Below are 14949 nucleotides of genomic sequence, written 5' to 3' on the forward strand. Positions count from 1 at the left end.
TATTGATGTAAAGAGACAGTCAATCTGGATGAACTGAATGTTCTTTCTTATCTGTATGGGGAACACGGAAAACCTTTAACTAGTGGGCTATATCAGAAATACATTTCATATAGTAAGGATGAAAGTCTAATGCTTGATTTTAAGTGGAGTAGGGCGCTTGCAACTGAGATTTATCCGGAAGAGGTTCAGGGTGCCTTAAAGATTTGGTTAGCTTGAAATTACGGCAATTTAAGACTATTTGTATGCTTTATTACACACCTGGTCGGATCTCCAAATGGATAACTAATCAAAACTCAACTAAGACCCAATGTCAGAAGTGTGGTTGTTATGCTGCGGATATAGTACATATTTTTGCAAGTTGTCCTGTACTGCTTGAATTTTGGGCAGGTCTTACTCAGTTAGTAATTGGCTGTTCAGGCTGTAATCCTGAGCTATCCACTCGAGAGATCATTCTGAGCTATAAAACAATGCATACTGATAGCTTTAATATGCTGATGTCTATCATCATTCTTTCTGCTCAGCTATGCATAGCTTGGGCATGGATACCTCCTTTCCTCCCATTTCTCAAATACATGAATGAGAGCAGCTCTTGCTAAGGCTAGAGGCCCTAAGGCAATGAAGCAGCTAAGGAAAATCTGGGGCAGTCTAAATTGGGATCAAGAGTAATTTCAAAATGTGTTTGTTGGGGTGGTGCAGGAGGTTATAATTCTGTGGAGGGCACTTGTAGACCTAAGGCTGACTATACCCAGATTAGCAGTTTCTTTTTACTTTCTTGGCTCAAAACAACCAAGATGGGCTGGGTTTGGTGTGAATTGAAGAACTGTAAAGGAATATAAGGTGTTGTATTTATTAGTGTGCTCAATTCTATTCTTTGTAATGCTGTTTTTGTCTACTCTTTCATATAAACTTATTTTTCTGCATCTAAGGCACTTATTAGTGTTATGTACTTATGTTATGATGATCATGACTGACTCTAAATAAAAACATTTTTTTTTTAAAGATAGAGTTGGGGGGTCACCTGAATATAAATGGCAAGCAAAGAAATACTAAATACAAATTAATGGGGAGAGCAAGAGTATTTGGTAGCGTAGACTTGGTGCAGCTCTGCTGTATGGAAATGAAGCTGTAAAGTTTAGTGCATTGACTACGATGTCCCAAGAAAGCAGACAATCAAGCGATGAAAGAGCTCCATGCTGATTCCTCCTTTGAGTATTCTCAGAAGTGATTCATGTTTCACTGTTTTGAACGACGCTGAATGTTTGAGGAGGGTTAGGAGGCATTAGTGCAGTTTTGTTTTTATTAACCTTGGAAGCAGTGGTTCTCGGTGCTGTGGTTCTTGGTTGTTCCCGTGATAAACACAAGATCTTGCACCATAACCAGACTTTATGCCACTTCAATGTGCATTATTCTTTTGATTTGGGTGAATAGCACTGTACTGAGGACCCCTTGCCTTATATCAACTTCAACACACATAAATCCTCTCACCCTTGGATTTCAACATGAATTCTAGGTTTAGAAAACACTACTACCAGTAGTTAAAAACGAAAATCATCACCAGTAGTTATATGTAGTTACCAACTATGAGATCTTACAACTGACATAAAACAGCCACCAAAACATACTAACATGTTGAAAAAAACATAGACTTACCTTTGGCCATTTTTCTGTACCAACTTTTGTATCATAGCGAACTTTTACACCTCGAGCATCAGTAAACTCCAGATAATCATATCTGTAAGGAAGACAATGTAATTATATATACTAAATTGCGGATGTTATTTAGCATTCATGAGAAATTTTCAAATTCTTTAAAGCCAAGTTGAATTCAATTGGTATCTTTATGGTGGTATTTCGATATATGCTGCTATCTTTGCTAATGAGATAATTTAAAACAACTCTTGGACATGAGCAATTTTATGGACCTTAAAAGTTCCATTTAATTATAGTAAACTGAATGCCAGTGGCCTGTTTTTTTATTCTGATATACAGAGTGACAGTATCAAATGGACAATCCCCAATAATGCAATATAATATATAGAGGTTCATTCTGACGGCCGCCAGGGCCACCGACCACGGGAGCACCGCCAACAGGCTGGCGGTGCTCCAACGAGCATTCTGACCGCGGCGGTTCAGCCGCGGTCAGAAGCAGAAAGTCAACGGTCTCCCGCTGACTTTCCGCTGCTCGTGTGAATCCTCCATGGCTGCGGAGCGCGCTCCGCAGCCATGAGGATTCTGACCCCCCCTACCGCCATCCTGTTCATGGCGGGAAAGCCGCCATGAACAGGATGGCGGTAGGGGGGGTCGCGGGGCCCCTGGGGGCCCCTGCCGTGCCCCTGCCAATGGCATGGGCACGGCAGGGGCCCCCGTAAGAGGGCCCCGCAAAGTATTTCAGTGTCTGCCTTGCAGACACTGAAATACGCGACGGGTGCCACTGCACCCGTCGCACCTTCCCACTCCGCCGGCTCGATTACGAGCCGGCATCCTCGTGGGAAGGTCGTTTTCCCCTGGGCTGGCGGGCGGTTTTTCAGCAACCGCCCGCCAGCCCAGGGGAAAACTTGTAATACCCGCCGCGGTCTTTTGACCGCGGCACGGTATTTTGGAGGGCGGCATCCTGGCGGGCGGCCTCCGCCGCCCGCCAGGGTCATAATGAGGCCCATAGTCCTTAGAGTTTTAAAGGATATTAAAAATAATTCAAAGTGCAATTAGCACCATTAATTTGAAGAACCCCTTGATTAATAATCCTGATTTGCAATAAGGCGTTCAAATGAAAGTGTGATTTTCTATTACCAAGCTTATTACTGCTATAATACAAGTATATCATGTGATTTCTGTGAGCAATGCTTTTGTTAAAATCTATGCTATAGCCAAGTAATTAAACCAACTAAATAAAATTCATCAAATGAGTATAACAGACATAAAAGCACTACAAGTATATTATTCACTCTTGCTTTTCCCCCCACCTAAAACTCTCAAAGCAAGTCACAAAAAAAAAGATTTACTCCACAGGTTACCAATTAACTTGAGACCAAATCTAACAAAGATTAGCACTGCTTGACACACCTGTGAGAGTCTATGTCGGGTACATAACTCCAGCTATAGGCTTTTGTCAGCTTCAGAAAAGAGCCATCAAGCAAGTTCTAGGCACCTGGAGGCTTTTACGTCTTATTAAGAGTCAAAGTGAAAATTATGTGGCAACAGAGGCTATTCAAGGCCCTACATGAATATCACATTCTCAATCAACAGCAGTGGCATAACACAAAATGATGGGCCCTCCCCACAGAATGTGATGAGGGGCTCCTGAGTTTATGATATCTCACAGATGTACAGTGGCCTTGGGCTGAATGGGGAGCCCAGAAGGTTTGCTTGAATGGTTGGAGGCCCCCTCAGTCTTAGGTCTGCTGCAGTGTCCTGTTTTTGCCTCTGCAACAGAGAATGCCAAGGGTCATTTGCAACAGGGAATGCCAAGGATCGTTTTGAGACGCTGATACCCTTGTGTCACAGAAGAGACACACAACACTTGGTATAGGGGGAATGATCCTTCCTTAGTCCTAGTGGCTACATACATTCTTGAGAGAAGGCAACCACACTGGTATCAGATAATAGAAATGTGACAGAAGATAGGCATGGGAGGCAGCATACTAAAAAAAGTGTGATGAAACCTAATAGCAAAATTTATGTCAACTTAAGAGTGGATATAAAATTGTGCCCATGAATGCACAAGCATCCTGTTTCTCCAAGGGAAAAAGTATCTACTCTTGAAGAGAAAACTGATAAGAGAAGCAGCTTTTACATGAATTAGCACAAGAAACAGACTGTGCTAAACTGTTTAATGATAGTTGGAAACCATGTGACCAATGGGAGCAATCCACTGCGCGAATCTGAACATTCTGACAAGATGAGAGAGAATCTCAGAGTGAGAGGAATGGCCGAATGCAGGGAGTTTCACACATTTTAAAGCTTTGTATTTCAACTCTTGAATATTTAGCCCCATAAATCCATAAACAAGTGACCAAACTTCATAAAGTACAAAAAGCAGACACACCAAGAAAAAGAGAGGGTATCCTTATGAAAGGCACAGTTCTCAAATCCATGGCCTCCAGATCCTGAAAGAAGGCATGGAGAAGATGCAATCACCTAGGGAACAAGAAAGAAGGTAGCAAATGGAAGAGACAGAAATGAAACAAAGAGCAAGACCAGATGCCTAAAGGTTCTGGATGAAGCACAGTGTTCAATGGATGGAGTCAGGGACCACTGACTGGCGGGCTTCCTTCAGGGTGGTCTGTTATTTTTGTCAGAAGGGACAGATAATTCAACTACTGTTGAGTAGATGGTCTGTTATTTTCATCAGAAGGGACAGATATTTCCACTACTGTTGAGTGGTCTGTTAAAATTAGGAGTAGGAGGCCCCAGACTAATGCAATCCTGGCCAGAATGTCTGTAGCGACCTAAGAAAGGTGAGGATTCCTCTGTGATTCTTATTCTTTTTCAGGAATTCATAAAATTCGAGTAATTGGATGAGAAGTGGTTGGGTGGGAATGAATAAACCTCTTCAACTTTACTTAAGCACACAAATTAATGTACTCAAGGAGTCTCAAGTTGGGCGGCACACAAATTAGGGAGCATCACATCTGCTATAGCTTTTACATATTTATGTGCTGGGATGTAATGGCTTTACACCACAAGGCCATGATGGAGAGATCCCCTCAATGTGCACCAATCCAAAAGGCTGGAAAAGTGCCCACCATTCAAGGTTGGGGCCAAGGATGGACAGACTGGGATGAATTTTGACCAATCATTTAGCAGACAAAGTGCTTGGCCAGATGATGCTACAAGAAACACAACAGAGGCCAATGTACACTGTCTAGAGTATCATGGCTCAGCAGAAACAATGGAGTCCCATAAGCCTCTAGAACCTCCAGACTTTCATGATCTAATATGTCAATATGTGTTACACTGCATAGTTAATGGCCATTTCCATTTGTGATGCAGTAAATGCATTAACAATGTCATTGTCCAGAATCATCCATGGGATGAAACCAAATAGGATTTGGGGTAGTTCAGTGAGAACCAAAGCTTGTAGATGGTATTGATCGCCTGGGCTTAACCAAACTGTGCTCAGATGAGATAGCTGTCTGTGTATGCATAGTAGAGGACCTTCTATTGTTGCATAAAAGCTTTGATTAGAGTCAGGATCTTGCTGAAGACTCGAGGGGTAGCAGGGAGAACAAATGGCAGTGCAGCCTGCAACTGTGAAACTCATACCCTACCTCTCTTCAGCTGACTTACTCTTCGATGTACTACAGATGCAAAATATATTTTGAAATCACTATTTTATCAGATCTAAAATCAGCATTACGAGCTTCCACAGCAGGAGGAACTATTTTTGAGTGTATACATCAGTTTGGGACAGAACAACTTGCATAAAAATTGCTGCCCTCCGCTCCAGTACTAGAGGGCTTTGGCCCTGTTGCAGTCACTCAATTAATCAACCATTACTATTTACATGGATCAGTCCTAACTTCCTTTACCTAAAGAAGTAGATCTGCTAAATTTCAGGCTTTTCCAATACCCTTTCTAATCATTTTCTGAGAACGATAATAACTATTTTCACTGTGGCACAGACTAAGTAGTTTCACTATGGCATACACTACATAACTTGCAATGTAGCACACACTACAATAGCTACTGATTGCATTACATGCTCTACACCTACCTGAGGTTTTCATTTATTGTTGGCAAAGGTTACACAGCTTAATATGGTATACTCTTTATCATCCTAGGGCGGCGTCTACCTCCTAGAAAGACACCTACCTCCTGTACTATCCAGTGTGTTCTTAATTTCCACTCACTCCATTACTTCACCAGTCACTCACCCTTTATCACCACAAAATGTGCCTCTTCGAAGTCTATGAATCACTTATTCCATTCTGAGGCACACAATGAAATACACACATTTGCAAATAAAACCATGGCAAGGAACCCAAACTGAAAACCGAGCACATACTGATACCAATCGGATCTACACGATCTCACTCCGTGCTATTACTAGTGATCGAAATTGTGGTCTCATTACCGTGAGATCAGCAAAAGCACATGCCTATCAAATTACAGACATTTTAACATCCCTCAGCTTAGCTTCGCCATTTGTCAAGGAGACCAGGTTAACACCTGCTTCATTAACGTCATTTGACATTATAGATCTAGTTGTCTCCTTTATCTTTCACAAGTACACACAAAAACAGAGGTGGCATTGTACTTATTCTTTGGAATAGCTCTGGCTGCTCCATCCAACTCCCCATACAGCTTCCTCATTTGAAATGCTGTCATCCACAATAAAGCTTAAATACAACACACCATGCCGCTTACATTCTTTATAGCATCCCCTTCCTCTGGCTACAAGACATTTTTCACTAAATTAACCATTCCAAAGGAAAGTGAATATCCCAATAACCTCTTTCTGGCCATGTCATATCCAAAACCCTCATACCCTGAAAGTAAATAAAATATGAATCTGTTAGGGCATAACACAACCCATATTAGTATCCACACAAAGTATATTCCTACAGCACTATCTGAAAAAACAAATCACAAATCACAGGAAGTAAGATAAACAGCAAGAAAACAGATCATCCTATTCAGTAAATCTATAGAGCCTGAAAAAGCAAAATATCAAAACAAGCCTCACCCTGCCTAGCACTCAAATTATGGAACATAATCTGGGCCACATTACGTTGAATCACAATCTCCTAACTGATTAGGGTGTAAAAACACACCTCTTCAGACTGCACCTTCCAGAATAACTCTTTCTCCTCTCAACCTCTTTATTCTCATTTTTGCACCTTTTGTTCATTGCTACTATGTTAATTACAAAGAGCTTTACTGCCCATGCTGCCAGGTCTACCTCAAATCAGCATTTGACAGAGTTCCCCGGGCCCACCTTTGGGCAAGACTGGCACAATGGGGCCTTCCTGAAAAACTGCTAAACTTGTTCAAAAAAAAAAGTCTTCCAACTGGTTTGTCGAGAGCAAAACAAGTGGTAACTTTTTAGAAGTACCTGGGAATATTGACTAAAAGTCAGCTGAACTTCAAACACTACTTTGTCACAATACAGGACAAAGCACACTCATTAACCTTTGCATTTAACTAGTTGCAACAGAAGCTAAGCTGCCCATCATATCATTCCTTGCTAACAGTTATGGCTGCACAACTTCTGAGGGTTGCATACAGCTTGGCGGCCTTACTAAATTTATTACAAACAAATGCTTACAAATCCATTGTTTGCTTGCCAAGGTTGACCTCTCAAGCCCAAGTACAGTTGGAATTTGGCCTAATGAACCAAGAATTGCAAGAATTAACTCTTTTGTAACGTGGTGCTGGACCCTTTGTGCCTCCGAAAAAGGCTCCCTGCACAATTTATGCTGGCAAGAAATAAGAGTCTCAGATGAGCAAAAACTCAACCAAGTCGTGGGCAGCTTATCTGTTTTCTTCAATAAAAGCACTGGGTATAAACGAAGCCTGGTCCATCCTCATTGAAAGAACACCTTTCACCAGGCTATGTAACACCTCAGCAAAAGCTCTGTCACAATTGCAAGACGAGAACACACTTGCAGCCAAACAACGTGCATGGAAATTTTCACCTCATACCAGCATTTAAAGCCCCAAGCATACCTGAAAGCTCACTTCTCACTTGCATTAAAAAAAGTCAGTTTATGCTGTGTTAGGCAATTTGAAACGAAAGACCTTAGTCCTTCTTGAAAGAGCCAGCTGGCAACTCCGAACTGGAACCTATGTGGTTACATGCAAAAGTCAAAAGCCCACATTTTATGCACATGTCAAGCATTTTTAATACACAAAAGGAAGCTTCTTAGATGAGTCTTTTTGCGACTTCAATTACACACTTGTAGACAAGCTGTAACTGACTGGCTAGGCGGAGATTCAGTTCTCCTGGTGTGCCATGGTACTAAATTTCAGTGCCTGGCGCAAAAACAGCTGGGTGACTCAATGCATCAGGGGCCACAAGGAAACACCGCCATAAAGTTCATTAGCCAAAGACTGTCAGAGACTGCCTAATCACTATACACCTTATCAAATACTTTAGGCTACCAATTAAGCTGCAGGCTCGTAGGCTATGCACAAAGCGCACACACTTTTTGTGTTTAATAACCAAAAACCTGATGCCTTATTGTAACAGATGTTAAATTAATTTGGTCAATTTTTGTTTTTAAATCATGGTTTTTAATGACATTTTATAATGTAAAGCTTTTAATTAATCATTTAATAAAAAAATACTTGAGTGACAGGTCCACACAAATAAAATGCCTCAATTACATAAAATAATAACTAAGATGAGTGGGAACATATTTTTTTTTGTATTACAAGTAAACCTTTAAGAAACAGTGGCTTAGCCCAGTGTCCTAAAAGGATGAGCCTCTTCATGTCTTCAGTAACTTCTTAGGGTGTTGAAGGGGCCTAGAAGGCAGTAGCAGCTGGAGGGAAAGTCTACCTCATTCTTAAGTGGAGTGCACTCGAATGAGAGGAGTAGCAGCTCTTCAACAAACACCTCCATCCTAAGGAAATTAATTATCCAGCTGTTATCTTAGCATGGAATACCTAATTCACTGAAGAATAAAACAAGTTTTTAAGGTCAATTACCTGGTCCTTGGCCTCCTGTTCAATTCAAGAACTTGTGGAATAGCAGACCATTAAAAAACAATTGGACGTCAACTGACTAGCTAGTGTTTGGGATGGAAATGCTATCCCTTAATAATTTCTGTAAAGGAAGTGGCACCTTTTCTCTATTTCGTGGCTCCTGGAGAGAAGCCCAATACATTTATGAAGGTTAGCAGTGCAACGTGAAACCAACATTTTGTTAAATGATTAAGAAATGGCATCCTTCTACTCAAATCTCCCTGCCTCAAAAGATCATTTGATTCTAACAACTAAACTTACTGTAATGTTTTGTTTGGTGTCTTTCCCTAGAGTTTAAGATATCAAAGTCTAGAATACTTCTTACAGGTGTTGTTCTTCAGAGAGGCCATTTATGCATATTCTTTAAAACTAATGTACATGAAATTTTGTTTAATCTATTCCACATTCTAAAAAGATATGGTGTGGAAAATGAATGAAAAAATAAGAACAAAATATGGGTTCTGAGAATGCATTCCACATCTTAGTGTGGAGTTGACATTTCACTTTTTACTAAATCTTGCCTTGTCTAACAGTGTTTGATATTTGCAGGATGGTGTGAATCTGTATTTTGCAGTGTAGCATATAATCGTGTATAGTGCATACTTTGAATTGAGTCCCCTTGAGGTGTTTATAAAAGGCTATGAATGAGACCTCTGGAGTTGAGGCTGAGGCAGTGTGAGCTTTTCATAGTGTCTATGAGTATGGAGGTCAAACAGGAATTGAGAAGACATTGTCATTCAATCCTTGGCCTCTCTGCAGAGTGCACAGAGCAATGTCCAAGTATTCCAGCTGGAATTGTAATTCTGTAATAATGTGTGCGAAGGAAGTACATAGTTGTCAAATTATTGACAAAGTGAAAGTAAAAGATAATTCAGTGTTTTTAGAAAAGTGGGTGCGTTGTATGTTTGAGGGGGTAGAGTGAAAAATGCGAAAATGTGCGTTCAGGAGAGAGAGAAAGGAAGGTGATGAAGAGGAAGGAAATGAGGTTTTATATATGCAGATGGAGGTGATGCGGAGAGAAAAAAAGGCATACGTCTCTAAAATAAAGTGAACATAAGAGGAGTGATTGAGACACTGACTCCTGCACAGGTCTTAGTAATGTTTAATTCACAATCTCAATTTCAGAATTGAAACATTTTCAATATTATTTACAAAAGATTCACTGGTGTTACTCATTTTATTTAAACAGCTAACAAGCAAAGAAAATAGTGTGGGCTAACTATAGAGCGTGTGTCACTTGTGTCATATGGCTGGACACATTAACGGAAAGCTCGAGGAGGAGCCAAATACTGGTTGGGTAGCACCTTAATACAGTTTACATGTTCAAGTCAAACCCTTAATTACATAGCCCACCCAACCCCCACTTTTTTCATCCCACTTCAAGCCCTACTATTTTCATCTGTCTTACTAAAGCAATTCTTAACAGATTACAACTGGTTCACAAAGCAGTAGTCTGCTCGATTCTTAAACTTAGGAAAATCAGCCATGTCACTGCTCATCTAACTTACCTACATTGACTTCCTATTGCCATGCACTGCCATTTTAAGGTACTGTCTTTGTCACTGAGCTATCCAATTACAGTGACCTGATTCAGATATACTCCTACAAGAACACTGTGTTTGGGTACTGCCAATCATCATGTAATTCCCCACATTCCTCATTCCAGAAAGAGGGGCAATGCTTTCCAATTTCGCAAGGCCAAATTATGGAAAGAACTTTCCGCCTTGCCTCGCTCTACAGAATATCACCCTGCTCTCAAGAAACGTCTCAAAAATTATCTTTTTAGGTTATAGGGTATCCCCTTACCGCCAACTTCAGTTGTAGAAAATTTTATTCAGCACTAGGATACTGAGGATTGGGTAGCCGAGCGATATAAAAATATGGATTAATTTTTATAAGAAGAGCAGTAGGTGCTCCTATTAGTGTTATCATTGTAACCTTTGTTGGAAACAAAAACAAACATTTAAAGCATCCAAAAATGGAACCCTTACCATTTTGAGGGATTACGTCAAAACTCTGGGCTGTGAAGGCCCTCAAGCAGAAGATGGATATTAGACTTATTTTAAGTTATCTCATGGAAAAGCAGAACGTAAAAAGAAAGAAGTGGGCAAAGCAATGCAGATTTTGGAAATGTAGGGAGAGATACAGCCAACAAATATGTCAGTTTGTGCTAACACTGTAAACATGCATAAACTGGAGGAAACAGAATGTGATTTAAAAATTCATATTCTGAACGGCATTAAAAAGTACAATAAGAAAACATTAATCAACTGAATAGTGCATCAAATGAAAGAAGGATACAGGGATTATGATATAAGGATGGAATTTGTGGCCCATAGAAGGAAATTAAAAATAAAGTGAGTCTACAAGTTTTAAATGTTTTTTTTTTTTTTTTTTTTTATGAAACGTGCGTGTTCCAGAGCGTGGACAGCATGTTTAAATAGTGGTATGCCATGAGATGGAGTTTATATTAAATGTTCCTAGAATGTATTGCTATCTCCCTCCTATATAATGGACCAAATGCTTTCATGATTGCATGCAAACAATACTCAGATCTATCAGTCTCCATAGAAAGAGACAGTCAAAAGCTGACAAGACTAATTCCTTTGAGCTATCCATACAGGGAGGTAGCAAGTCTGACAATCTCCATATGGCAGTAAGTCAAGTGCTCTTTCTAAATCTTGAATAATAAGTTGAATCCATCTAACGGTATAAAACAGAAAACTAAAATGACACTTGTCAACACAGAGGTACTTAATGTACTGTGTTGTCATGATGCTCTGAATGAAATTGTTACTCCTAATGCACACAGGTTTGCAACATTATTTTTGGATAGCACAGGAAATTCTAACAGTGTGTAGATAAAGATAATGATGCTGCAGAACGCCATTTTAAAATATGCCGCCCAATTTATCAAAATAGACTTAACAAAGTAGTCAATGAAAGCCAAGATGTAAGTTGTTATTCTGGATACCATAGAACAAAAATAATTACCTCTTTTCCGTTTCACACTTTTCATCAAACTCAACCTCGAAGTAAGTTGCTCCAGGACAAAATAAGACTGTTACATCATGACAGTTGTTTTCGTAGTTGTGAGGCGATTCCATAGTCCACGTTCTGAGTACCACAGGTTGTTGCCACTTTTCTGAATCCACCTGAATTGTTTAATTAAATATACATTTAATTTGAAACATGAAATGGTACAAAAAGGCATGAAATAATTTCATTCGTCCAAATAAATGTTAACATTTTATGGTTATGAATTAATCTCCATGTTGTTTTACAGTATTTTTATATTAGTGTCTAAATGTCTGGCAGGCAAGTTGGGAGATTGGTAAAGAAATAAAGCAGTCTGGGCAGCATAATCATGTTTAAAAACAAATATATATTTTGCAAGTACACACCACACATTATGCAAAAGAGTCTACAATACTATACACGTGTACAATTGTGAGTTGAAGGAAAAGGCAAACAGTTGACACATTTAGCAACACTTGCGCTATTACAACAGCTGTGGAAGAACAATATTGCCTATATCTTTGGATGTGTGTATACAAGAGCTTGCAACCATTCTAACCCTTTTCAAAATGAACAGAACTGTGGTATGCAGTCATTCATACACAGCTGGGTGTCAGGCTGGAGGAGGAGAGGACGGGGTGGAGGAGGGAGAAAAAGGAAAGAGGAGCACCTGCTGCTAGCCAAGGAGGGGCCAGTATTAATGTGGAATGGAGTCAGGACAGTAGATACTCGGTGCTGCAGACCGGAATATTGAACATCATACTAAACTGAGAGGGGTGATTGTGTGCTTTATGCCCCCCGGGAGTGAAGGCGGGGCGACATGCATTCATGGTGGATTGTCATCAGACTAAACTTTTACCTTCCCCAAATATTTTTGCTAGTCAGGAGGCCTGACCAGTGTTGAGCTCCCCGATCTACCCGTACGCAGTGCCTGCCGCTCCGCCAATATACCACAGCATAGGTCTGACAGCCACAGTGAGTGGGGCGTTCGCGTGAGATCAGATTTCCAGCTCATGATTGTTCTACGTTTAAATACAAAAAGAAGGGATGGGGCGTATGAAGGTCCAGCATACACACCCCCAAGTGGGTTATGTAGGTAGAAGAAGTATGAAGTTCCTAAGCAAAAGGAAAATATATAGGTCAGGTATATCCTGAGACACCAGATCAGAGGATCTTGATGTTCAGGAGCAAGGGCCCTCACACACCCTAATGGGTATCATCATTCTTCATTGGGCTGCACCAAGCGTATAATTCCTTAGTGTAGGAAATCCAGCTCCTACGGTGTTGAGTGAGAGCTGTGGATTGAGCTACGGGTAACAGTGGATGTGAGCAGTGACGGTCTAAATCCAGGATGCAGTTAAAGTCCCTGTCCCAGTAGCAAGGCGCTAGTGTATTATGCACCAGAGCCGGGGTGAGGGATCGCATGGTGTTGGGAGCATATAAAGAAACAAATGACATAGAGAGGTCATCTAGGATCCCTCCAGAACCACATATCCCCCCTCCTAATCTACCTTAGTGTGTGCCACCTCCAGTGATATCCCCAGGGCTATCCACATGAGGGCGCCTCTAGCATATTGGGAGTAGATAGTCCCCACCAATGTGCCACACCAGTGCCTATGATTGCTCTCGCGCTCCAGAGCAGTGAGATGGGTCTCCTGGAGAGGTGCTACATTAATCTTGCACCTACGTCCATACTGATGCACGATACCGCTTCACATAACCAACTAATCCTCAAACATTCCAGGTCAAAAACAGATATTGTGTCCCAGCCCTACCACCCGATGCAGCCATTTAACATGAGACATACAATTAGCATCTCCACCACAGCCCCATGGATCCCCAGCCCTCCCAGACCCAGCCATCTCCTCAAGGCCAGCAGACCATATGTCTGTTAAAACATGTAACAAAAGGTCAACACTTAACACATAAAAATAAGCATACAATTGTTGTCGAACACCCCTCCCGGGTTAGTACACGAACAGGTGTTGCAACAAAGAACAAAATCATAAACAACTCAATTTCTGTCTGTCTGTAGTTAGTGTAGAGGCAATATATAAGTGGCAATGTCCATGGAAGTGACACTCGCAGTCCTCAGTCACTACACCAGTATAGCACCCCCATCCATTCAACACTGCATGATACTCACAAGAACATAGTGTAGGCCATTTCAACCCCAGTGAGTATCTGCTCCTATATTACTTCCTCAGCTGTTCGAGGAGTTACCACAGGAACATCCCCAAGCAATGCATCTACCAAAGATAAGGCATTTTCCAATGTCTTCTCACTGAGTCTCCCTGGCACTGATCCAGCAGGGGATGGGTTGCTGCTCCACCACCTGTGCCCTTTCTTCAGCAGCCTGTGCCTTAGTTGGGCCAACTGGAGGGCATTTTTTGCGAGGTCTACAGAGTTTCTGAGAAAATTCAATGGCTAAAAAGAAGTACACCATGCAGAGTCCAGTGGATCTCCAATTGGTCTGCAGAGGCAGCTGTTGAATTTTCTCTCTCCACAAGTCCAAGAGGGGTGAAACCTAAGTGTACTTAGAATCTGGACAGCTGGAGAACCTTGCTGGCACCGTTGTTGGACTTCACCTAGGGTCGGGGACATCAGATGCTGTGGTCTTTGCTGGTCTTTGAGGCCGCAGAGTCCTTTCTTGAGGCTTTGTTGCAGAGCAGGTCTGCTGCTCACGAGAGACTTGAGTCTTTGTGGAAGGGTGGATGAGTCAGCTTTTTGGGCAGAGCCCTTTATGATCAGCAGGCACTCCTAATTTTACAAATTTTTCCACCTGTGCTGTCGCTGAAAGAGGGGTCAGGACAGGTGGGTTGGTCCTCGCCACTATTTGGAGAGTCCTAGGTCGCATTACAAAGGCAGCAAGGCCTTTGACGCTTCCCACCCTGGAATATCCATCCTGAGTGGGAGAGGCGGTAACAACTCCGCAAAGTGCTGCTTTTGTTTCAGGCCCTTGAGAGTGCTGGTTCTCACCTTGGAGGGCCAGAAACTCATTTGTGGTGGCAGAACTGGTCAGGACCAGGAAGTCAACACACTAGTAGTTGGTGCGTTTTCAGGGGGCACCTCTAAGGTGCCCTGTGTGTGCAATTATTAATAAATCAATCACTGGCATCAGTGAATGTTTATTATTCTGAGATGTTTGTTACCAGACATCCCAGGATTCAGAGAAGCCATCATGTAGCTGAGAAACTCGTACTGACCAGTGTCCAGCACATGCATTTAAAATGGCTTCCCTCT

The 14949-nt window shown here is 41.4% G+C and overlaps 1 protein-coding gene across 2 annotated transcripts in view; it reads right to left on the reverse strand.

Annotated features, from left to right (window-relative positions):
- Positions 1-14949, reverse strand: part of ZZEF1 (zinc finger ZZ-type and EF-hand domain containing 1) — a 1404152-nt gene that overhangs the window by 943661 nt on the left and 445542 nt on the right. For both annotated transcript variants that reach the window (XM_069226690.1, XM_069226689.1), the window contains exons 22-23: positions 11683-11843; positions 1651-1732 (exon numbers count right to left, since the gene is read on the reverse strand). In XM_069226690.1, coding sequence (XP_069082791.1) covers positions 1651-1732; positions 11683-11843 — 243 coding nt within the window. The remainder of the gene's footprint in view (positions 1-1650; positions 1733-11682; positions 11844-14949) is intronic.

This window comes from Pleurodeles waltl, chromosome 3_2 (genome assembly GCF_031143425.1).
Source record: "Pleurodeles waltl isolate 20211129_DDA chromosome 3_2, aPleWal1.hap1.20221129, whole genome shotgun sequence".
NCBI lineage: Eukaryota > Metazoa > Chordata > Amphibia > Caudata > Salamandridae > Pleurodeles > Pleurodeles waltl.